Here is a 23,987-nt window from a genome sequence, read left to right on the forward strand (position 1 = left end):
AGAAATTAATATGTTACGCTGTATGTGTTGTATGCTACGACTAGGCTTGAGAATGGGCTAACAGATTTTGAAAATTGTCTCATAGTTCTCCGATGCACTGAAAACTGAAAACTGAAAACTGAAAACTGAAAACTGAAAACTGAAAACTGAAAACTGAAAACTGAAAACTGAAAACTGAAAACTGAAAACTGAAAACTGAAAACTGAAAACTGAAAACTGAAAACTGAAAACTGAAAACTGAAAACTGAAAACTGAAAACTGAAAACTGAAAACTGAAAACTGAAAACTGAAAACTGAAAACTGAAAACTGAAAACTAAAAACTGAAAACTGAAAACTGAAAACTGAAAACTGAAAACTGAAAACTGAAAACTTAAAACTTAAAACTTAAAACTGAAAACTGAAAACTGAAATCTGAAAACTGAAATCTGAAATCTGAAATCTGAAAACTGATATAGAATCGTTAGTCATTTGTTTTTTTTTTTTTTTTTTTCATTAATAACGACTTCAGACGAATCGTGTCCCACACCGAAAGTAAAACCAAAACGACTATTGACAGATGATCGTCAACAGGATGATCATCTGTTTTGCCCCGGCACCAGCAAGTCAGTGCATGGCAATGAGTGGCGGTGTACATTTCATGCGTTGTTAGCGTGCTTCCTTCATTGAATGGCAGCGTTGACATTGAAAAAAAACCTGCGAGATGGATATCGTGCGGTATGTGGGGTACCTTCTGAGACTGAGAAATGAGTACAGCGGGTAGATGAAGGCGATCTGATGAGCTGAGGATTGATTGTTCCAATTACAACCACCGTTGACAACTAATTGTCTTTGATGTATGGAATCGCGCCAAGGAATCGCTACAATGTATGAAGAATTCTTCTCTTTTTTGCATCTAATTTATTGTTTTACGATCAGAGAGCCGTTTTTGCATTCATGGCAACACGTGTTGTAGTTATTACTCTGTAATTGACCAGAACAAACAAATTTTTACTATCACCTATTACGTGATACGAAATGGAATTATGTTTTTATACAGTGTACTCTGTGCTTTTTCGCCGATAGCATCTTTGAATAGATCCCTATTTTTTTTTAAATATTGGGTGCCAGCTATGGTTAAAAAATGTGAAATCAATCTTCAACATGAGAGAACAGCAAATAACAATCTTTACTTCAGACTCATGCAAAATGGCGTTTATTCAAAACCTTATATCTAGGTAACCTAGTGGACCCAGTTTTTGCTAATTTCAGCAATACTTAAATGGCAAACTCGCGCGTCATGCCTCCTGTATGCGAACCTTTTGATAACGTAATCGTTGTAACACTCATTTCTGAATCCACTACTTGAGATGTTGTGCTGCCACAATGGATGTTTCTATTGGTGACCTCAATTTGTGACTCTTCGGTGGAAGTAATTGTTACTGAATGAAGGAGTTAACCAAATTAATTTCCACCATATTTATCATCCGGTTCGTAAATTCTAACATCCTAAAAATAAGCAGTTTTTTTTAGGAAGAACAGATTCTGTTTTACTCACCTACGCATCATTCAAGTAAAATCGAAAGTAGTATTGACAACATACCTGCAAGAAAAGGAAAATATATTAAACATTGTCAAAATTGCTTGAGATGGGAATACAACAATAAATGGAAATATAGAGCTATATGCAATTAATTCATTTCATTAAAATTTGAACAATTTCAGCTTAGATATGGTCGGTGTTCAGACAGATTGGACTAGATGTTTAAAGATACTCTCAGAAATCCATCAGTTCTGATTTTTCCGATGCTGTTTCGATGCAAATTTATCATCAAATAGTTAAGTTCCATGATCACAACAAGTAATGCAAATATTTTTCCATTTTGAATGCTTGGGGTAGGTTCTCCTGGAACCTTCAAAAAGCACTTGGTCCAGATTTTCTGAACACCGACCATATATCCCACTTAAATTATTTTATGATAGCTAAAATTCGGTACTCACTAGTCCACTATACCTTAGGGAACGAGACAGGTTTAAATCGATTGAGAGGCAAAATCGATTGAGAGACAATTTCACCACCCTCTAATTCACCACTTAACCCTCTAATACCCAACCCCGCCTTTAGACGGGGTACACTTAGGAATTTTGTGTATTTTTTCGTAGCTCGGAAATCAAAATTATTTTATTTTTGGCTTAAACCTTGACTCATAACACGCATGTAAGAAAAGTTTTTTATGACTTTTGAAACTTTTTTGTATTTTTGGAAATTGTTTGAAAAATTGTATTCTTATATAACCTATAAATTCCCGGGGTTAATTTAACGTGTAATATAAAAAATCATACCTTTTATATTTTTCTACGATCGACCTATCACAAAAGAAGAGCCTGGTGGTATCAAAATAATTTCAAACCTGTTTTTCCGTTAATTACACGGAAAATAAAATACGCTCCGAAAAAAAAATTGAAAATTTAATATTTTTAAAAGTACCGCAAACATTTAAATTTTTATTATTGCCAAAAATCAACAACCAGAAAAGGCTTCAAGAAAATATGAAAAAAGCTAGGGATGTTCAAAAATAAAAAATATAAAAATCAAAAACCAAAATTCAAAAATTCACGAAAAAAATAATTGCCCAGAACGTGTTTAGAACGATTTTAGATAACGAAAAATAATATTTAAATCGAAAACAAAAATTTGGGTATTAGAGGGTTAACACATGTGAAAAGTAGACAGCGCTACGTGAAAACTAAGTAAGATAGTGGGAGAAGTAGAATATGGTTTCAGAAAATACATGATTACAGGAAGATAGGAGGACAAGGCAGAGAAACAGAACACCAAGGAACCAGGAAGACAGTAAAAGACAGAGATAGATAGGAAGACGTAGATCCATAAATACACAAAGAAAGAGAGACAGAGATACAGAAAAGCAAAGATATAAGGATACAGAAACATCACTATTCATAATTGTAAGATGTAAATAGTCGACTTAATTTTGATGAGATATCGAGTATAGTATGCAGATTTTACAAGTTTCGAAAAAATGTTTGTTAGAAAAACATTGATATCAGTTTAGAACATCCTAAATTTCCTACTATCGGAAACAAAATCAAATCCATCATGCCATCAGGCATCAACAGCAACAGTAACCGCACCGGAAGCGCTTACAAGCGCAAATCTAATTACGGGATCATTTCTGGTTTATGCACTGGCCGCTGTCGGAAGTATGTTCGCATTTTTCTCGCTCAATATTCTATTCTCCAACAAATTCCCATTAGTCAAACTACATCAGCGCGAATCCTGTGTATCAGCAGATCCCGCACACTAATTCAAACACATGTCCTAGTTTTTCGCTGCTCTAAGCGCGTTGTCCCTGGTGCGTGTGCCTCACCTGACGAACTTTGCTGAAGTTCGTAAATCAATTCGAAATGTGCATACATTACACATTTGTCAAGCACCGCGAAACTATTCCGATTCGTATCCGGCTGAGGTCGGTCGGTTACCGATGCGGATTTGGTGAAAGGTGTCAAGATTTGTTGGAAAATACATTGAAAATTACAATGTGTTCCATATTTCTTTGTAAATATTTTGTCTTCATTCCATGTCGTTTTCATTTTTTTTTTTGTTTTTCATCTTACTGTCCTATGTTCATTTCCTTGTACGTTCTTAATTTCCTGTATTTCTGTCGTTATACTGTCTTCTATCTTCTTCCTGTCTTCTTTCTGTCGTCTCTCTGCCGTCTTTCTGTCGTCTTTCTGCCGTCGTTTTGTCGTCTTTCTTTCGTATATCTGTCGCCTTTCTGTCGTCCTTCTGTCGTCTTTCTGTCCTTCTGTCCTTCAGTCCTTTTGTCCTTCTGTCCTTCTGTCCTTCTGTCCTTCTGTCCTCTGTCCTTCTGTCCTTCTGTCCTTCTGTCCTTCTGTCCTTCTGTCCTTCTGTCCTTCTGTCCTTCTGTCCTTCTGTCCTTCTGTCCTTCTGTCCTTCTGTCCTTCTGTCCTTCTGTCCTTCTGTCCTTCTGTCCTTCTGTCCTTCTGTCCTTCTGTCCTTCTGTCCTTCTGTCCTTCTGTCCTTCTGTCCTTCTGTCCTTCTGTCCTTCTGTCCTTCTGTCCTTCTGTCCTTCTGTCCTTCTGTCCTTCTGTCCTTCTGTCCTTCTGTCCTTCTGTCCTTCTGTCCTTCTGTCCTTCTGTCCTTCTGTCCTTCTGTCCTTCTGTCCTTCTGTCCTTCTGTCCTTCTGTCCTTCTGTCCTTCTGTCCTTCTGTCCTTCTGTCCTTCTGTCCTTCTGTCCTTCTGTCCTTCTGTCCTTCTGTCCTTCTGTCCTTCTGTCCTTCTGTCCTTCTGTCCTTCTGTCCTTCTGTCCTTCTGTCCTTCTGTCCTTCTGTCCTTCTGTCCTTCTGTCCTTCTGTCCTTCTGTCCTTCTGTCCTTCTGTCCTTCTGTCCTTCTGTCCTTCTGTCCTTCTGTCCTTCTGTCCTTCTGTCCTTCTGTCCTTCTGTCCTTCTGTCCTTCTGTCCTTCTGTCCTTCTGTCCTTCTGTCCTTCTGTCCTTCTGTCCTTCTGTCCTTCTGTCCTTCTGTCCTTCTGTCCTTCTGTCCTTCTGTCCTTCTGTCCTTCTGTCCTTCTGTCCTTCTGTCCTTCTGTCCTTCTGTCCTTCTGTCCTTCTGTCCTTCTGTCCTTCTGTCCTTCTGTCCTTCTGTCCTTCTGTCCTTCTGTCCTTCTGTCCTTCTGTCCTTCTGTCCTTCTGTCCTTCTGTCCTTCTGTCCTTCTGTCCTTCTGTCCTTCTGTCCTTCTGTCCTTCCTGTCTTCCTATCTACCTGTTTACTGCCTATCTACTGGTATCGAAATATTTTGTCTTTATTTCATGTCCCTCTTTTTTCTGGACTGTTTGTCTTTGTATCTTACTGATCGACTTTCCCATGATCATTTCTTTTATATGTCTACTTGTCTGATTTCTTATCTTTACATCATAATTACTTCTAGTGATTTATTTTCTTCCTAGGCCTTAATTCTTGTCCTTCTTGTGATTTTTAACCTTTTTATTTTACTGCCTATTGTTCTTATCTTAACATGTATTTTTTCTCTTAGCAAAATAACTTTCTTTCCATATCTTCTTGTTCTACATTATCTTTTTTTTTTGTATTCCCTTCTTACAGATTTATCTTATAAGTTAGTTTAATATCTTGTCCTCTTGTATTCCAGACTATTTGTATTTTTTATTTTACTGATTTTGTCTTGCTATCTTCCTATATTTTTTTTACCTTTCAGTCTTCCTATTTTCCTTTTTATCATGTTTACTATTTTTGAATATTATTCACTGAGGAAGATCTTTTTGGATATTTTTTCATAATATCTTGTCCTACTTTTCGTTGGTTGTTTGGTCATTTTATCTTACTTACCATTTGTATTCCTATGTTCATCTCCTTTTTAACTTTCTAACTTATCTTTCTATTTTTCTTATTTTCGTGTTGTCATGTCATCTTTACTCTTTGTGTTTCCATCTTACAGATTCATGTTTTTTTTATTTCTGGTTTTACGATTTCCTGATTGTTTTTCTTACTATCTTCCTTGAGTTTTCATCTTTTACTGTTCTACATGTTAGTTTTTTATTTCTTTTCTTAATTTCATGTTTGTATTTTTTTTTTGTTTTTTTTTTTCTTCTAGATTTGTGTATAGCTCTTTCCTCCTATCGTGTCCATCTCTCAGTACCGCTTTTTAACATTGATACCATTCCACTAAGCACGATCTTTCGCCCCTGCCAATGGAATTGATTCCCGCCACTTTTTCCCACTTCTAAACCTGACTCGTGTGTCCAATTGTGTGGACAGCCATTCGTCGGCCGGAAACATAAAATAATTACTGCCATGTATTTTTGAGTTAGGACAGTCAATTTTTTGCACCCCTCATTGTCACCATTGTCGTCACCACCCCTTCCTCCTCGCTCACTGTTGGCGTTTTTCCGCTGACTATTTCCGACTTTTGTAGTGCAGCCAGCCAGCCAGCGCATTGCGCCAACTTCCAAACAACAATAACAGCAGCAGCAACGAGATTCCGATTTGACCAAACCGGACCGCGGGGTCATCATCATCAACACCATCACCGACCGACGGCCCACTATGGGCGATTAGGTCGCTAAAATCGAAATAATTCACTTATAAACTAGAACATTTGTGAACAAAGCACAAATTTGCATTTTTCATTTAGGGCACGTAAACTTACAGTTATTTTTTAGAATATTTTCTTAGCATTTGAACATAATTTTAAAGATTCCTCCAGAATCTAATCCAAAGAATCCCAAATAAATTTTCTTAAGAATTTCTGAAAATCCAGGTATTTCTACTAACAAATACTTCGGATTTTTTTTCTGAAAGTACTACAAAGATATTTTCTAGGTATATTTCTTGCAGGAATTCATGAAATCCAAGAATGTAATAGCGGGAATTATTCCTAGAATGATCAGAGAAGGGATGCCTCCAAAGAAGCAAAAAACTCATAAATATAATATTTTTGGCCACTATACTTGATAGAATCTTCCCATAGTGCAGCCGTCACATCACTCCCATCAACCGGAGCCGGCACGTGTGAATCCTAGAGTGCGCGGTCCGTGTGCGGTGCTGCGGTGCTACATCCTGATAATTAAAATATATTCAAATGGTTTCACATCGATACCACTCCGGTTGCTGACTGCTGCTAAAATGCATTCTAACTCGTCGCGGTAGCGGCAGTGCAAGCACCTCACAACAAATGCACTTGGGGGCGACCCTAAATCAATCTTTGACGACCGGTCATGTGCGGGATGTGCTTTTGGAAAACGTGCTAATTCCTGGTTCGGTGGTGCGCGCTGTACTTTTTGGTCCTCTGCTAATGGATAAATTATTTGATTATGGATTCGGCCGAAGTGCATTCGAATGTATTTCAAAATATAAGCACTGGGCAGAGATTAAAAGTAGAGGTTACCACGATATATTATTTTAGTTTGAAAACTGGCATATTTGAATCGTTATCTTTCTGCTATTTTTCTGCTATATTCGTGTCTTTCTGTCTCTTCTGTCTCTTCTGTCTCTTCTGTCTCTTCTGTTTCTTCTGTCCCTTCTGTCACTTCTGTCTCTGCTGTCTCGTCTGTCTCTCTGACTCTTCTGTCTCTTCTGTCTCTTCTGTATCTTCTGTCTCTTCTGTCTCTTCTGTCTCTTCTGTCTCTTCTGTCTCTTCTGTCTCTTCTGTCTCTTCTGTCTCTTCTGTCTCTTCTGTCTCTTCTGTCTCTTCTGTCTCTTCTGTCTCTTCTGTCTCTTCTGTCTCTTCTGTCTCTTCTGTCTCTTCTGTCTCTTCTGTCTCTTCTGTCTCTTCTGTCTCTTCTGTCTCTTCTGTCTCTTCTGTCTCTTCTGTCTCTCTGACTCTTCTGTCTCTTCTGTCTCTTCTGTCTCTTCTGTCTCTTCTGTCTCTTCTGTCTCTTCTGTCTCTTCTGTCTCTTCTGTCTCTTCTGTCTCTTCTGTCTCTTCTATCTCTTCTGTCTCTTCTGTCTCTTCTGTCCGTAATCTGGGAGCAAATTGATCAAGTCGATACCAAAAAAAAACTATTCCTATTCCTTGTCGTAGACCTATTCCTAGTTCTATTCTTAGTATTATTCCTAGTTCTGTTCCTAGTCTTATTTCTAGTCCTTTTCCTAGTCCTGTTCCTAATCCAATTCCTAGTCTTATTCATTGTTCATTTTTTTCCTATTCCTAGTCTTATTCCCAGTCCTATTCCTTGTCCTATTTATTCCTATTCCTAGTCGTAGAACTATTCCTAGTCCTATACCTAGCCCTCTTCCCAGTCCTATTCCCAGTCATATTCCCAGTTCTATTCCTAGTCCTATTTCTCGTCCTATTTCTAGTCCTATTCCCAGTCGTATCCCTTTTCATTACCCGATTATTTTTCCTATTTCTTGTTCTATTTCTAGTCGTAGACCTATCCCTAGTCCTATTCCTAGTCCTATTCCTAGTCTTATTTCTAGTTCTATTCGTAGTCCAATTCCTAGTCCTATTGCTAGTACTTTTGCTACTCTTATTCCAAATCATTTTCCTAGTTCTATTTCTTTTCAAGTACATAAGCAATCATCAGCATTCCACTATTTAAAATCAAATGAGGTGGCAATCAGGTTTTAATGGTGAAAGGCAGAAATTAATTTGTCAAACCTTTCACTCCATACGTTGCTCAAATCAGTACCATCGAAGCAACGACGAATGTAGGATCTTACCAGAATTCGTCCTCTAAACAATTAACCAGGGCAAAAAACCTCTACAGCCTAATTGATATATGCATATCTCAATCGGAGCTGACGGTGACGAGTGAGTGAGGAGTTCTAATGTCCATTTGATTTCTGCTCGTCCCGATGAGCGTATGACAGAGAATGGCTGCCACGAAGGTCTCCTCCTTTCAACCGCACCGTGTCAAGTTAGGGACAGGCATGAAAAATTACAGTCCCACACATGAGGGCATCAGCAGCAGCACTGCCACTATCTAATCCGTCTGGCACCTTCCGAAGTGAAGGTTGCTTTTGTGCAAAGAATGCTTAGAATGCCCGAGGAACATCGTGCGTTCTGGCTGTTGACCGATGATCGCAGAACCTTCAAGGATGGAGACGACAACAGCTCACAAATAAAAAAAGCAAAATCTATATAGATTATGACCATGTCAATCATGAGCGTGGCCCGATCAGTGGATTACAACAAAAATGTATCACAATTATGTATATCAAAAATAATTTCAAATAATTAATTTTGTTGATTGAAGTACTCTGAGCTGATTGAGAAGATTATAACAAAATAAATAAAAATAGATTCCGCCTACTAGCAAGTACTTTGTCTTCGTTCGGCTGACATAGTCGATATCATCCGCGAAGCAAGCAAATTGACTAGATCTTTTGAAAATCATACCTCAGCTGTTGAACCCGGCCCTCCGCATAACACCTTCTATTTTTAACAACAGGCACGAAAGTCCATCACCTTAGCGTAGCCCCAAGCGTGATTCAAGAAAATAGGAATGTTCATCTTAAATATTCATGCAAATTTCCACACCTTCAATCGCTCTTGTCATTCTTGTAGGCTTAAAACACTCTGTTACAATTCTGTAGCAATCCACTGGTCGGGTTAGATTAGAAGACACACAGATGACACGACTCGGACCACTTCTGCTGGCGAACGTCGCTCGTTGATCACTTGCCGATGATGGTTTTCTGCAACTTCTGAGAGGTCATGCAAAGCACGGCTACCGGCCGGCAGCAGCAGCCTATAAAATTCTTCGCGGGAAAAAGCCACAATTAATTAGCGGACAAAAACCGTTCAACCTTTCATGCTCGAACGAAACGGAACAAAACAAATCGGACTAATCTCTCACGCTATCAAGAGGGGTTCAAAACTGCATACGAAACGAACGGGGACGGGCAATGCATGTGAGTGGGCACTCAAAGGCCGCAAGGTTATGTTGTAGTGTTGTACTTGATACTGGTTTGCAGGTTTCCTCGCGGATCTACGGCGGGAGTCATTCATAGTTTGCTCGCTGGCTGCAACTATGGGGTCAAAGGCAGGCTCCTATCGAAACAGAAATGACGTCAACTCGCGATGCATGTTCAGAAGTTAAGGTGATTCGGCTCGAAGTCCAACCTTAACATTGTACCAAATCTTAAGGAAGAAGCAACAGTGTCTTCCAAGATGTTGGTGAGTATTAGGGACTCGAGTTGACAATTATGGCAGCCATTATTGGGTTCATGATCATGGTTTCACCTTAAGCAACATGAGAAACTGTGAAACCGAACGGAAGGGCACGTCAGCGTCGTCTGGAGCTCGCACAACTGCAACGAACCGGTCTTAGCATCTATAGCACAGATTCTGTAAGCTGCTACATACCTACACCGCAACTCCACTAGTGGAATCACGAACTTTGATACTTAATGTTTTATTGCCTTTATACATATCTTCTAGAACTCTTCCTTAGGAAGCTTGAGCACGTTATGAAGTGGAAATTTTCTACATTTAAAATGCTTTAAAAATTGTATTGCTTTTATTATAGAATTTTTTGCCCGTTCTATTATTTTGTCTCTTCTGTCTCTTCTGTCTCTTCTGTCTCGTCTGTCTCTTCTGTCTCTTCTGTCTCTTCTGTCTCTTCCGTCTCTTCTGTCTCTTCTGTCTCTTCTGTCTCTTCTGTCTCTTCTGTATCTTCTGTCTCTTCTGTCTCTTCTGTCTCTTCTGTCTCTTCTGTCTCTTCCGTCTCTTCTGTCTCTTCTGTCTCTTCTGTCTCTTCTGTCTCTTCTGTCTCTTCTGTCTCTTCTGTCTCTTCTGTCTCTTCTGTCTCTTCTGTCTCTTCTGTCTCTTCTGTCTCTTCTGTCTCTTCTGTCTCTTCTGTCTCTTCTGTCTCTTCTGTCTCTTCTGTCTCTTCTGTCTCTTCTGTCTCTTCTGTCTCTTCTGTCTCTTCTGTCTCTTCTGTCTCTTCTGTCTCTTCTGTCTCTTCTGTCTCTTCTGTCTCTTCTGTCTCTTCTGTCTCTTCTGTCTCTTCTGTCTCTTCTGTCTCTTCTGTCTCTTCTGTCTTCTGTCTCTTCTGTCTCTTCTGTCTCTTCTGTCTCTTCTGTCTCTTCTCTTTGTCTCTTCTGTCTCTTCGACCAAACGTTCTTCCCGGATTCCAGTCCGGGGGTGACCCATTTCGCATAAAGACGTTTCGCATACGGACGTTTCGCATAATGGACGTTTCGCATAAACCAGTTTCAAAGAAGAACAGGTAGCATTTTAAAGAAGGCATATAATTCCCATTATGCCAAACGTCCGTATGCGAAACGTTCTTATGCGAAACGTCTTTATGCGAAATGTCCCACCCCTTTCCAGTTCGATTCCCAAGGATTCTAGTCGAATTAGACAGGATTTCAGTCGACTTTGCAAGGATTTCAATCGCATTCGCGAGGATTCCAGTTGGATTCTTAAAGATTCCATTTTGATTTACAAAGATTCACAAAGGATTCCAGTTGGATTTGTTTGGATTCTGGAGAAACCCCGCATATTTTTACCGGAATGCCAAAGATTTGTACCAAAACCCCAAGATTTCCAAGAAGATTACAAAGATTCCAACAGAAAGCTTGAAAATTGATACCAAAATGAAAGTAAGAATAGGAGCTATCTATTGCATCAAATATTTTTCCTGGAAACTATTCAAGGGTTTTTTTTCATGAATGACTCTAGGATTTTTTTTAGGAATTCACTCAGAAGTTTTTCTGAGCATACCTCTAGATATGGCTTCAGAGATTCTATTGAAGAATCTTCAAGAATATTGTCAATGCGTCAGGGATTTATCCGATCATTCTTTCATGTTTTTTCAATTACCTCCAAAATTTTCGATCAGTTCAATTATTTTTTTAAATTTTTCTAGGAATCTATGGAAAAATTATTGGATGTATCAGCGTTGCACTGCGGTAGAATTCTTGGAAGAAATTCCAGAGATATTTCTTCAAGCACCCTAGGAGAATTCGTCGGTAGATTTTCTGGACGTATGCCGGATAGAATTGCTGTCAGGAATCTATAGCATAATTTCTAGAAGAATCCCTGGTGAAGTCCCTGAATGTTTTCTTGAAAGAATCTTTGGAGTTGGAAGGATCTCTGGAAGAACTCCAAAAGCTCTTCCTCGAGGAATATGTGAAGGAATACTTGCAAAACTGAAGAGGAGTCACGATTCTCTTTTTGAAGCATATAAAAGAATCCTTTTAGTCTCTAGGATGTATAATAGGACCAGGTCCGTCTCACTTGGGTTCAAATTGGGTACTACTTCTAGTACTGCATTTGGTCCCTTGGTACTGCAAAAGGTACCCAAATTTGATAGATCGTACACTTTTCACGGCATTCTAGATTTTGCTCTATTACTTTATGTGTCAACAAATTTTGGGCAACTGTAAGGGATATGGGGGTCTTTATTTTGTGTTTGATAGGACTCTCTACAAGGCTTGTTCCACGAACAGGAATAAAAAATAATAATTCAAAGGTTATTTTTAGTAACAACGAAAACAGAAAAGTATGTGTATATTAAAATTATATGAAACAATAATAATGGTTTATGTCGACATTTATAGTGACGAACCATTCAAAGTCTGTTTGAAAATTACATAAACGTAACGTTGCAACGATAAAAATGTTATCACAAGTATAAAACGAGCTCACCAGTTGGCAATCCGTCCTCGACTGAACACAAAGCGAACCAAACATAACGGAATCAAAAACCACTCACTACTGACGCGATTCTTTTTTCTCACTCGCACAACTCGAACCGAACACGATTTATCTTGATTCCTTCGCTCACCCCACAGGAGCATGCAATGGAATCAAAAGACCACAAACTACTCTTTATTGGGTTTTGTATTAATTTAGAGATAAAGTCTGTAAGAAAAAGAAACGGAATCCAACAGAAAATTTATTAAATATACCTGTTATCCCACCATAGTTTTCATGAAAAGACTTTTCAAAATTGTGGCAACGCGACATCGTAAAGAAATAAGATGGTGGATGCTACTTGAACTAAGGATTTCCAGAATTCGTTCTCATTTGATTTCGAAGCACGATCAATGCAAGCAAAAACATTGCAACTGTATCGGTCCATGATCGGCAAGGTATCGCAAGTTGTAACAAATTTGATAAATAACAGCTGCGAAAGAGAGCCTCAAAGAGAGAAGCCTATGATAGAGCCCGTTTTTATGCCTTATTTACCTGGGGATAGGTGTTTTAAATAAAAAAATCTTAGATACAATCAGAGTGGTAACAGTAGACGATAAACAGACTCTCATGATGTGTTGCGGATCATGATTGTTACAGATACTCTCAATTATCTCAAAATTCAACCCCTGCTTGAACTACTTTATAGACACCAATTTATCAAATTAGGCTGATGACATTAGACCATTCGACCTTTTAAAAACTAGTAGCATTTTCTCTGAATTTAAATCATTTCGTCCTTACACGCTTGATTCCACCACACCGTCATCGATAATAGATTTCCATAAATAGTAATTTTCATCATTAAACGACACAAATGTCCACAGCTATCGTAACGCCCAGTCATGGTCCCATCTCCGCATATCGTTGAATCGTCACGCTAATTCGCCGATGACAACACCCAGATATGGGCGGCACGCTGCTTTGACCAGGGCTAAGTGGTCGTCGTCGATAAAAGATACGCGCACAATTCTCGTTAGCAAAGCCTCTGGGCTCAACAACAAGAAGAAAACGCACAGAAAATCACCAAAAGATAAGAGATCGTGCAACAACTCCACTGTCATCGATGGTATAGCCACTTCTGCCAGCATCCAAAAACAGAGAGGCAGATGATTAATCGATCGTTAAAGATGTGTCGCACCTCATTGACATTTTTAACTTCTTTTCTTTAGTAAAGGTAGTTTTGGCAAATTGATAATGAGACATCACTCAAGAAAAAAAGAGAAGTGTTCAGAAGCGCATACCTTCATAAATGTCGCTTGTTTCCTCAGAGACATCTAAGAAAAGCTAAACTTATCCATAAGTTGATTAATCCATATCAATCCTATCTTGTGTACCTCAATACTTTCGATGATCAGTCACCGACTGCGGATCGACAAGATACTGTCGCACTATGCAGCAGCGTGACAAAATTTGCGCACGCGATTTGTCATGGTCATCAATGACAACAATCACGCCAATCAACGGATTATTTTATCATCTAACAATGGCGCGCCGATAACCATTTTTTTCTGAAGAAATGGACAAACCGTCAAACCGTCAAAGGTCTCATTAATTTTCTTCAGCTGTTTGGACAGCTGTCACAGCATTGGCGCGCAGTCACAGAGTCTTCTGGGGTCCACTCCCTGCAGAAGAGTGTCATCACCCGACGAAAAGTAACCTCGACACCGCAGCCGCCGCCGTTTGCGTGACTACCGACATGGATTACACAAACCTCATATCTACAGTATTGGACAATACATAAGCAGCTACTTCGATTTTCCATAGAAAATGAACAACTTTGGTTAGCTAGATACCAGGGGTTGAATTCTGAGAAAATTGAGAGTATCTCTCACTTATAGATCTCTGTAACAATCATGATTCGCTACAAATAATGAAAATCTGTTTATCATCTTCTGCTACAACTCTGATTAGATCGGCGGGATAACAGTGCATAATAAAACCCATCTGAATAGACTCCAAATCTGGGGAGCACTATTGCTATCAGATGTTCGAGGATTGTTTATCATGCCAGTAGAGTAAAACACCTACCCCCAACGGTAAACAAGCGAGCAAAATGGATTCCAAAACCCCGAACGACCCATCACCCAGAATGACATTACCCCGAATAACAATATCATGGGGAAATTCCATAAATGTCATCATGTCAAGATAATTGTAAATTCGGTAAAATAGAACTCAGAGTGATGGAATTCGGGGTAATGGTACATTCGGGGTAATGGAATTCGGGGTGATGGCATTCGGGGAAATGGCATTCGGAGTAATGGGGTAGAATCCTGCAATTCCAAAATTTTTGCAGTGCATCAAACATGACTTACATTTTTGAATAAATTTCCTCATCATGAGTTCAAAAGAAATTTTTGGCGAAAAATTATATACGATTTATCTGAAAAGATAAAAGCCCTACACAAAAATTGTCTTTAGCAAACTTGTTTATATCGTATAACTCTTCAACTCTGCTGAAGATACCATGAAGCTGTTTCTAAATTTCTTTAAATTATGTCAACTATTAAAATTTTTCAAAAAACTAGTATTGTTTTCAAACTTTCTTGGAAAAATCACTCAAAAATATAAGTTGAAATTGATGTTATGTCTAAAGCACTGTAAATATTTCATTCAAATTGGTATATAGTAACTCAGATCTAAACCTCCAAAGTTAACCATTTTCTATGGAAAATCGAAATTATTACAAATGTATCGTCCTACACTGTACGTTCCGAAAACGGTTGCTGGCTACGAGAAGCGCATCCTCAAGACGGTTGCGAGCTTTGTAGAGAAGATGCGCGCGGCAAGGTGGAATGTTGTCTTCCATGACCGCTACTGGTATCGCCATTAAAGGCTCTCGTGAGGTTCAACCTGGGTCAAACGAAGCGAATTTGTGGATGGAATACTCCACAGGAAGCCACACCTCAAATACCTGACAAATTTCCTAGAAAGATGTACCAACCATTGAAGCTTTTATTATTTTTTTAGTTTCTTTATTAGTACCGTTTAAGCATTAAATTCATTTCTTATGTTTAGGTGCTCTGCGTTAGGCAGAATATATTATCCTAATTCAGTTAATCTCAATTAAACATTTAATATTTTTTGTTATCAACCAAGAACAATAATCTACTTTCTAGAGTCCTTTCATTGAACAAACGTTCAGTTTTATCGTCATAAGTAAAACTATGTGCTTCTTCTCTTCAAGATGTTTGAGATCTTTAAGTGTTTCCAGCAAAACGCGACAGTCTCCTTTATTTTCGATTTGGAAGAAACCCTTTATTCCCCTAAACGAGTTCAAATTCCCTGCCTAAATCCTCCAATTTCGGAACAACTGACCACGATTGGCGGCACTCGTTGCTTCCTCGCTTGAATCGAAGATCCTGAGCTAGAGGCTGCTTCGATTTGATGTTCGGAAAATTGGCCAAAGCATCGAACTGATTGCTCACTCCAAGAAGTACTGTTGAATTGCTTTTTAAGTTTAAAGCTTCAAAACTTCTGTCAGCAGATGGAATTTGTGTACCGTAATCCGGGGTAACATTGATCTTTTTTTTAATATTTCTTAAATATTTCGTTTAAAACTGCAAATGCTGCAAATTTTATATTTTTAAAACAAGTACTGCCACTCATAGCTCGCAACTATCAACTGTATTTGTTTTTTGAAAGATTTAAGCATGTTTAAAAAATGTTTTATGCGTTTTTTTGGTTTAGCTGATATGGAGTAACATTGATCACCTATGTAAACAACGTTCGGTAATATTGAAAATGTCGTTACTTACTTAAATCCTGGCCTCTGAAGGCCAAATGCTCACAAGTCATTTATTTTTTGAGTAATTTTAAAATTAAAAACACCTCGAACCACGGAACACGCCTAAAGGTAGGCAATTTCCTAAGAAAATTCAACATTCTTAACAGTAATTTGTTTAAGTTGCCTAATTGAGCATACTTATGAAAGTTTTGACAACGGAATCGTTTTCGGCGATGCCATTTTTAGTAAGAACAGCATTTTCCTTGCTCATATCGTTTGCAGAATTTATGTGAGACATGAATCTTCGGTAGTGTCATCCTTAACCATTGAAATCATTGTTTTGAAAAGTTGAAAAATTTACGCATAAGGTAAACGCAATTTTCGCAAAAATCTTCACTTTTATTAGCTTATGAATATAAGAAAGAGAAGCACCATTCGTAATTGGGAAATGTTCTTTCAAAAAATGATGATACAAACTTTTTACGAGATGAGTCATTCCGATCAATGTTACCCTGCTGATCAATGATACCCCGGATTACGGTACCCAAAGTACGATGCGCAAGGATTGCGTCTAACAGTAATGAGCGTGACGACTCCTCGACTAGTTTTTGCATTTGCATTCAACTCTCAACTAATGTTTTGATAGCAGAAAAAAACTTTCCTCCTTCAAGCTTCACGTTGGCAACGGTAATAAAACCCAAGACGCATAACCACCTTCTTATTTTCCCCACAAGAAAAAAAACTTAGGCAAGGGTTGTGGGAATTGGCAAGCAACGTTTAAACGGTGGTGTTGAAAACGACACTCGATCATCAGATCGCCGCCTCACCGGTATCCAATTCCAATCTGATTCATAACTTATCTAATTCCTGACCCTTATTTTCTTTCCCTCTCTCCCGCAGATGGTCACGAAGAGAGCGTCGTGCGGTCAAAACGGCGCGGTCGGAAACCACGGGTCTCCGTCGTTTCGCAGAGGGTGGACGAGGAACCGAGCCAAAACCTGGAGAACAGCGACAGCAGCAGCTCCGGGGACGTTTCACCGGTGGTGCCGCCAGGATTTTTGAGCCCCTCGGTACAGGAGTACCTGGAGCTGGGAAAGTCCATTCCCGGTGAGTAATAAACTGAGTTTGAATTGCACTAGAAATTGAACTAGAATGTTCAACCCATATACAGTTCTCTTCTCTGTACACTGAAATGAAGTGATACAGAATTGAGTAAAATTCTACAAAAACAGCGACTCCTATACCAAAACAAATTTTTTTGTAACATTTTGAGTAACAGAACACAGCAAACACCATCCCTTATTCTACTACAACAACAATTCGATTTTCACTTATTTTGCACGAAATAGTTTACTTGCAACTTTGCAAAACCGTATTTATTCCAATTCTGAACATTGACATCAGTGCACTATGTTTTATTTTCTCGTTTTCATGCGCTTTTTGAATAGCGCCCAAATCGTTGATTTTAGCAAAGACAGTAGAAGACATGAAAAATGTTAAAAATTTAAGTAAAAAGTTATAAACGAAAATGATTTTAAACGATTTTCTTCATACAAATTTGTGTAAGTTAAAAAATTCATAACTCTTTTACAAGATTTTTAACATTTTTCATGTCTTCTACAAAGTTGTTAAACATCTTAAAACTCGTGTTTTTGCTGAACATTGCACCTTTCTATCTCTTAAAGTAAAAGAATTATCAGTCAAATTCGTTTTAATAAGGCTTATTTGTTTGATAGTAAAAACCCATGCAAAGACGCTTATAGACAAAAGTTGTTATCAACTGCCGAAAGGGGAGATATGGTACTTTCATGATGTGTAAGAGTTGTCTGCGCCATTTTGCGCCGAAGCCAGTTATAGAGGCCTAAACTACCCCTTGAAAAAAGAGTAATTCATGAATAACTTTGTTACTTCAAAAGATAGGGTGATGATGTGTTCAGCAAAAACACGGGTTTTTCTATGACAAACAACATTGTAGAAAACACAAAAAAAATGTTAAAAATCTTGGAAAAAAAGTTATGATAAAAAATATGATTGTTGCGACAGGTGATGAATTTTCGGACAATCCAAAGAGCGAACTCGTATTTTGGGTTGTGGAGTTGCTTTTAGCTGCAAAATTTATTAATTTCATTAGTTTTAAGCATAAAAATAGTTCATAAGTTCAATTTTGCATGAATAGGAAATTTTACAATTTAGTTCATAGTTTGCATGATTTAGATATAAGTAGAATAACAAATTTAATGTTTAGCTTACATTTTTAGTCCCTTTTTTGTGTGAATCCTGTCCAACAATCTGTAAATTATTTCACTGTTATTCACTAACCGTCTCAAACTGTGTTTCTCGTGTGTGTCTAGTAGGCTATCTGTTTCTTACTGTTTTGTGTTTTTCAAACGATCGGCTGCGAAGTCATCGATGGAGTTTTTTCTTAGTTTCTCACAGTTGGCAGCAGGTACACGGTGAGAAATTATTCGGACGATAGGGCGCCGTCCTGAACATTCCCCGACCCGTATTGCTCCGTGTCCTCTCGAGCATTACCACCAACATCTAGGACGGCTAGTTTTGCCACCGGTCGCCGTAGTACACCAGTTGCTGTCTGTACGTTTGCACTGCGACATCTGCCATCTCGTCCAGGGAACACGCGTAGAACTTGTCCCCTTATCCATCCGTTGCGGACTCTATCATCCACGATGACCACCAGATCACCGGCAGAGACCGGTCTGGTGTCTACGAACCATTTGGTTCGTCTGGTGATAGTGGGCAGATACTCCTTCACCCAGCGCGTCCAGAATTGGTCCAGCAAGCGCTGGCACAGGAACCAGCTGGTGTGTAGAGCCTGTCTATCGTCCACAAGTTGGGTTGAAAGCTGGTTCACCCCGCTAGTACTCAGCATGAGGAAGCAGTTCGGAGTAAGTGCCGGGTGCTCCGAAGTCTGGAGCGGCATGTAGGTCAACGGCCTCGAATTCACCATCGACTCAGCTTCCACCAGCAACGTGACCAAGACTTCCTCGCTAGGTTTGCGCTCGACCGATAGCGAAGCCAATGCACACTTCACCGACCGAACCATGCGCTCCCAAGACCCCCCCATATGTGGTGCAGCTGGAGGATTGAAGCGCCATTGAGTGACCGTATTAGTGAATGTCGATGCCAGCTCTTGGTTGATTGCTCTTACTTGCTTACTTAATTCGCCGCTGACTCCAACAAAGTTTGTCCCCCGATCACTGTAGATCTCCGAAGGTGCCCCCCTCCGTGCTATGAATCGTCGTAATGCCATCTTGCAGCACTCCGTCGACAAACTGGTGACGACTTCGAGATGGATCGCCCTGATTGTCAGACAGGTAAAGAGTGCGATCCATCGCTTCACTTCACGACGACCTTGGACGACCAACAGCGGGCCGAAGTAATCCACTCCAACGAAGCTGAACGGCCTGATGCGGGGAGTGACTCTTGCCTCCGGTAGTGGTGCCATTCTAGGAACTGCGGGTGTCGCCTTGTAGATCTTGCACCACATGCAAGATTTGCCGATCTTCCGAAATGCTGCTCTCATCTCCGACAAGTGGTATTTCTGCCGCATTTCATTCACTGCTGTTTCTCCGTTGGAATGTTTGTACCGTCGATGGTACGAGTCAATGATGAGCTGGGTAACGTAGTGGTCCTTCGGTAGCACAGTGGGGTATTTGAAGTCGAAGGTAGCATCAGAGAACCCATCGATTCGTCCTTCCATTCGAACTACGCCTTGGTTGTCCAAAAAAGGAGACAGTTTATACAGTTTGCTTGAACTTTCGAGGCGCTGCTGTTGATCCACTGGTAGAGACTGGTTGTTCTGCATCGTCACCACCTCATCTCCAAAAACTTCAAACTGTGCCAGCTTGATGATCGTCTGCTCCGCTCGCTGAAGTTCTTCTCGAGTAAGGATGGCAGTTACATCGGATTCTTCTTTATTCCGCTTCCGCTTCAGCTGGTCAATGAATCGGTGAACATAGGCGACTGATCGTAGACAACGCTCCCACTTAGAAAAGCGACAGAACTGTACCACTTGTTCTTTCCGGACTTCACAATGTACGTGGATTGGTCTCAGTTCCTCCGTAGTTGAGGTAGATTGCGCCTCCTGTTTTGGCCAAAGGTTCTGAGGCTCGTATAGGAAGTCTGGTCCACAGAACCAGCGATGACTGTTGCTGATCTGGAGTCGTTCTTTCCACTTAGTGGCGTCATCTGCCACGTTTAGGTGCGAGGGATCGTAGTGCCATTCGTCGACCTTCGAAGTGTCCAAGATCTCCGATACGCGGTACGCTACAAACTGTCGATATCTTCGATGGTCCGAGCGTAGCCAAGAAAGGACAGTGGAGGAATCACCCCAGAAGAAGCGTTGTTTGATTCGCAGTGTGTGGTTTTCCGCCACGGACTTCGCCAATCTGGCTCCTAGTAACGCAGCCTGGAGCTCAAGACGGGGAATCGATAGTAATTTCAGTGGGGCAACTTTGGTCTTTGAAGCTACCAGAGCGCAGCGAACTTGGGACTGGTCAACGATCCTGAAGAAGGCGGTTGCCACGTACGCCTCTTCGCTCGCATCTACAAAAATATGTAGCTGCAAAGATTCGTAGCTTTCCGGAAGGTACCCTGGGAAGTAGCACCGTGGTATGCGAACTGTGTCGAGCTGCCCCAGTAGTTCTGTCCACCGACGCCACAGTTTGAGTAGATCTTCGTCGATTTTATCGTCCCACCCGATGTTTGCTCGCCACGATTTTTGAACGAGGATTTTTCCGTGAACCACGATAAGCGACACCAGACCTAGTGGATCAAAAATACTCATGACCACTTGGAGAAGCTGACGTTTTGTTGGGACAACATCTCCGTGAAGCAGGGGTATTATTTGTTCGCGGAAAAACCCACGGAATCTAAACTCGTCTGATTCTGGAAACCAGCTCATCCCGAGTACACGTTCCGAAACTGTAGCTGCATGCGTTTTGAAGTTCTTCGCAGATCCTTCAGCTGAATCCCCGACCCGTAAAAGCACCTCTCTGGAGTTGGACATCCAGTTCCGAATGTGAAATCCGGCCTTAGCATGGACCGTTCTCACTTGCAGCGCCATGTCTGCTGCTTCATCAACGGTATCCCGACTATCCAAATAGTCGTCCACATAGTGATTGTGGACGATTGCTGCGGCGGCCTCGGGAAATTCGGACTCAAACTCCTTGGCATTTTTATTTTTGATGAACTGCGCAGCAGAGGGAGAACAAGTTACACCAAAAGTGGCCACGTCCATCACGTAGATGTCAGGTGCTTTTGAAGGGTCACTTCTAAACAGGAACCGTTGTGACTGTCGATCCTCGGGTCTGATCTGGAACTGGTGAAACATCTCCCTTATATCGCCACAGATCGCCACCTGGCGTTGACGGTATTTGGAGAGCACCGACGGGAGGGAGGACAACAGATCTGGTCCCGGAAGCAAGGCGGAATTAAGGGATTGGCCTTGGACGGTCGCTGCTGCATCCCAAACTATGCGAACTTTCCCAGGCTTTTTGGGATGAACAACTACTCCCAATGGAAGATACCACACTTTCTGGGGATCCGAGCTGACAATCTCCTCCTGTGTAATTTTGTGCGCGTACCCTTTTTCCACGTACTCGATTATCTGCTGCTTCAGGTTCTCGAACAGTTCAGGTTTGCGCCACAAACGACCCTCCAGCGATTTGAGCCGACTCTCTGCCATCGGCTTACTGTCTGGAAAGTTGATGCGATCATATCTCCAAAGCAGCCCTGTCTGGAATCGTCCGGATGGCAGCCGTGAAGTCGTTTCTTCGAGAATCTTTCTGGATCGCATTTCGTCGGAACCTTCCAGCAAAGGTGCTACAGCGACGCCAACATGCTCCATCGAGAAAAACTCCTTCACTAGGTCGTGCAACACATCATCAGGGTTTCGAGCTTCTTTGTACAGATGAAACTGACACTTCTGAGTAGAGGAACATTCACCAGGAATGGGGCCGTATACCGTCCAACCCAGCCTTGTTTTCGCCGCTGCTGGTTGACCGACTTTGCCTTCCTGGACCTTGAGGGGAATCTTCAGGCGCGTGTTGTCCAAACCTATCAGGATTGTTGGAGTGGCGTTGCAGTATCCTCGAATGGGTAGACCACGGAGGTGCGGAAACTGTTGAGCGAGTTGATCGAACGGCAAACTTTGTTGAGGAAGAGACAGTTTTTCCACGGTGTGAGCTGCTGCAACGACGTACCGTTTCTTGGCTCCACTACCCGAGATTTCGAGTCGAATTAGCTGAGAATTGTCCTCACAACGTTCAACATCACTGGTCCATTGCAAGTAAAGCGGGTGGACTTCACCTTTCAACCCCAACTCCCTGGCGATACGGACGTCGAGCAATGTAGACGAGGACCCCTCATCCAAAAACGCAAACGTGTGGACGGATCTATCGGTACCGTACAGCGTCACGGGTACTATACGAAAGAGCGTGGATACCTTCAGAGCGGTGTGAACGTTAACGGTTTCGGTCGCTGTGGGCTGTTTTGCTGGAACTACCGACTGTGGCTTGCCAGGATGCAATAGCTTGTGGTGTCGCTCTTCACATCCTTCCATTCCGCACGATGTTGCTTTGCACGGGAACTTTACGTGTGCTATCAGGCACCGTCTACACAGGTAATGCTCTTGAATACGCTTCCAACGTTCCTCCAGATTGCACTTTTTGAAATCGTCGCAGTCTCGCACCTTGTGTCCTTGTTTTCCACAAATTGGGCACGGTTTTGGTTGGTTCTGCTTACCTCCAGGATTGCTTGGAGGATTCCGTCTACCAACGTTGTCCACCGTATTGCCAGATGCGTGGGTGTTCAAATACAGCTTCTCCTTTCCCTTTACTTTTCCCGAACTAGAACGAGCTTCTTCAGTCGGTTGATAGGGAGCGACGTCACTTGCAGCTACCACCAGTTGCGCCATGTAATCACCAAATGTGCCGAGGTCAAACGCTGGACACTTTTGTTTGAAAAGCGCCCAATCCAGTTTGATGTTCGCTGGTAATTTGCTGACTAGCTCCTGCAGCAATGCCGGATTGGAGAAGTGAGCCTGTTGTCCAGCTGCGCGCAGATGACCGCAGAGGTTTTGGCAGGCTAGCCCGAACGATATCAGAGACTCCAACTTGTCCGGTTTTGGGGCTAGAGTAGAACGTACCTTCTGCAGTAGAGAGTTGATGACCAGATCGGGACGCCCGTACAGCGTCTGAAGTGTTGAGAGGATCATAGGAACCGATGATGGCTCCAGAAGTAAACTTCTCACTGCTTCCAGGGCGTTTCCTTTAAGGCTCCGTTGCAGACGCATCAAGTTCTCTCCATGGGAAAACCCACATAATTGGGTGGTGTTCTGGAAACAACTCAGGAACAGCGGCCATTCAACGGGATCGCCCGAAAAGAAAGGAAGCTCCTTGGGAACGATGTGCCTAGCAGCGAGCTGTTGAGATGTCGGAGAACTTATCCATGGTTGATGGACTGGCGCAGGTGCAGAGGTAGAGTCGAAAGGAAGAAACGCTTGTGGAAACACGTTGGGCACCACTGGATCACTGTTGGCAGCAACCGACGAGGCTATAGGCACCGTATTGCTTTGAACTGTTTGCACTCCAGTAGACAATGGCAAACTAGACGACGAAACGGGCGGAAAGTCAGCAAATCGCACGGAGGGGGCAGTCGCGGGGCGGACATGAGGAGTGCTTCTATGTGCTGGATTGAAGGTAAACGCATTGTTTTGGCTGATTTGGGGGGGTTTACATGGTTCGGTCAAGGGGAAGGGAGTGTGAGAAATAAATGACGACAATTTTGGTACGTCAAATGTCACATTGCTTTGTAATGGTCTAATTTGTATCGGATTAATATTAGAGCACGTTTGACTCACCAAAGTAATTTTCGCCGACGACTCCTGTCCAGTTGGTGCTGATTCGAGGCCGGATGTCTGCTGGTACTGGGTTGTGATGGGCTGCAACACCGCTTGGACTTGTCCGGCGCCACTGGCCGACACTGGGCTTGTGGCCGGCGTTTCATGCTGCTGTGTGGGAATCCCGTGGATGACATTATGCTGGGCTTCACGTTGTA

The 23,987-nt window shown here is 41.4% G+C and overlaps 1 protein-coding gene across 2 annotated transcripts in view; it reads left to right on the top strand.

The window, feature by feature from the left end:
• The window catches only part of LOC5577264, a 248,733-nt gene that overhangs the window by 202,271 nt on the left and 22,475 nt on the right, over positions 1-23,987 (top strand). For both annotated transcript variants that reach the window (XM_021846342.1, XM_021846350.1), the window contains exon 3: positions 16,812-17,018. In XM_021846342.1, the coding sequence (XP_021702034.1) occupies positions 16,812-17,018 (207 nt within the window). The remainder of the gene's footprint in view (positions 1-16,811; positions 17,019-23,987) is intronic.

Source organism: Aedes aegypti, chromosome 1, assembly GCF_002204515.2.
Source record: "Aedes aegypti strain LVP_AGWG chromosome 1, AaegL5.0 Primary Assembly, whole genome shotgun sequence".
Lineage (NCBI taxonomy): Eukaryota > Metazoa > Arthropoda > Insecta > Diptera > Culicidae > Aedes > Aedes aegypti.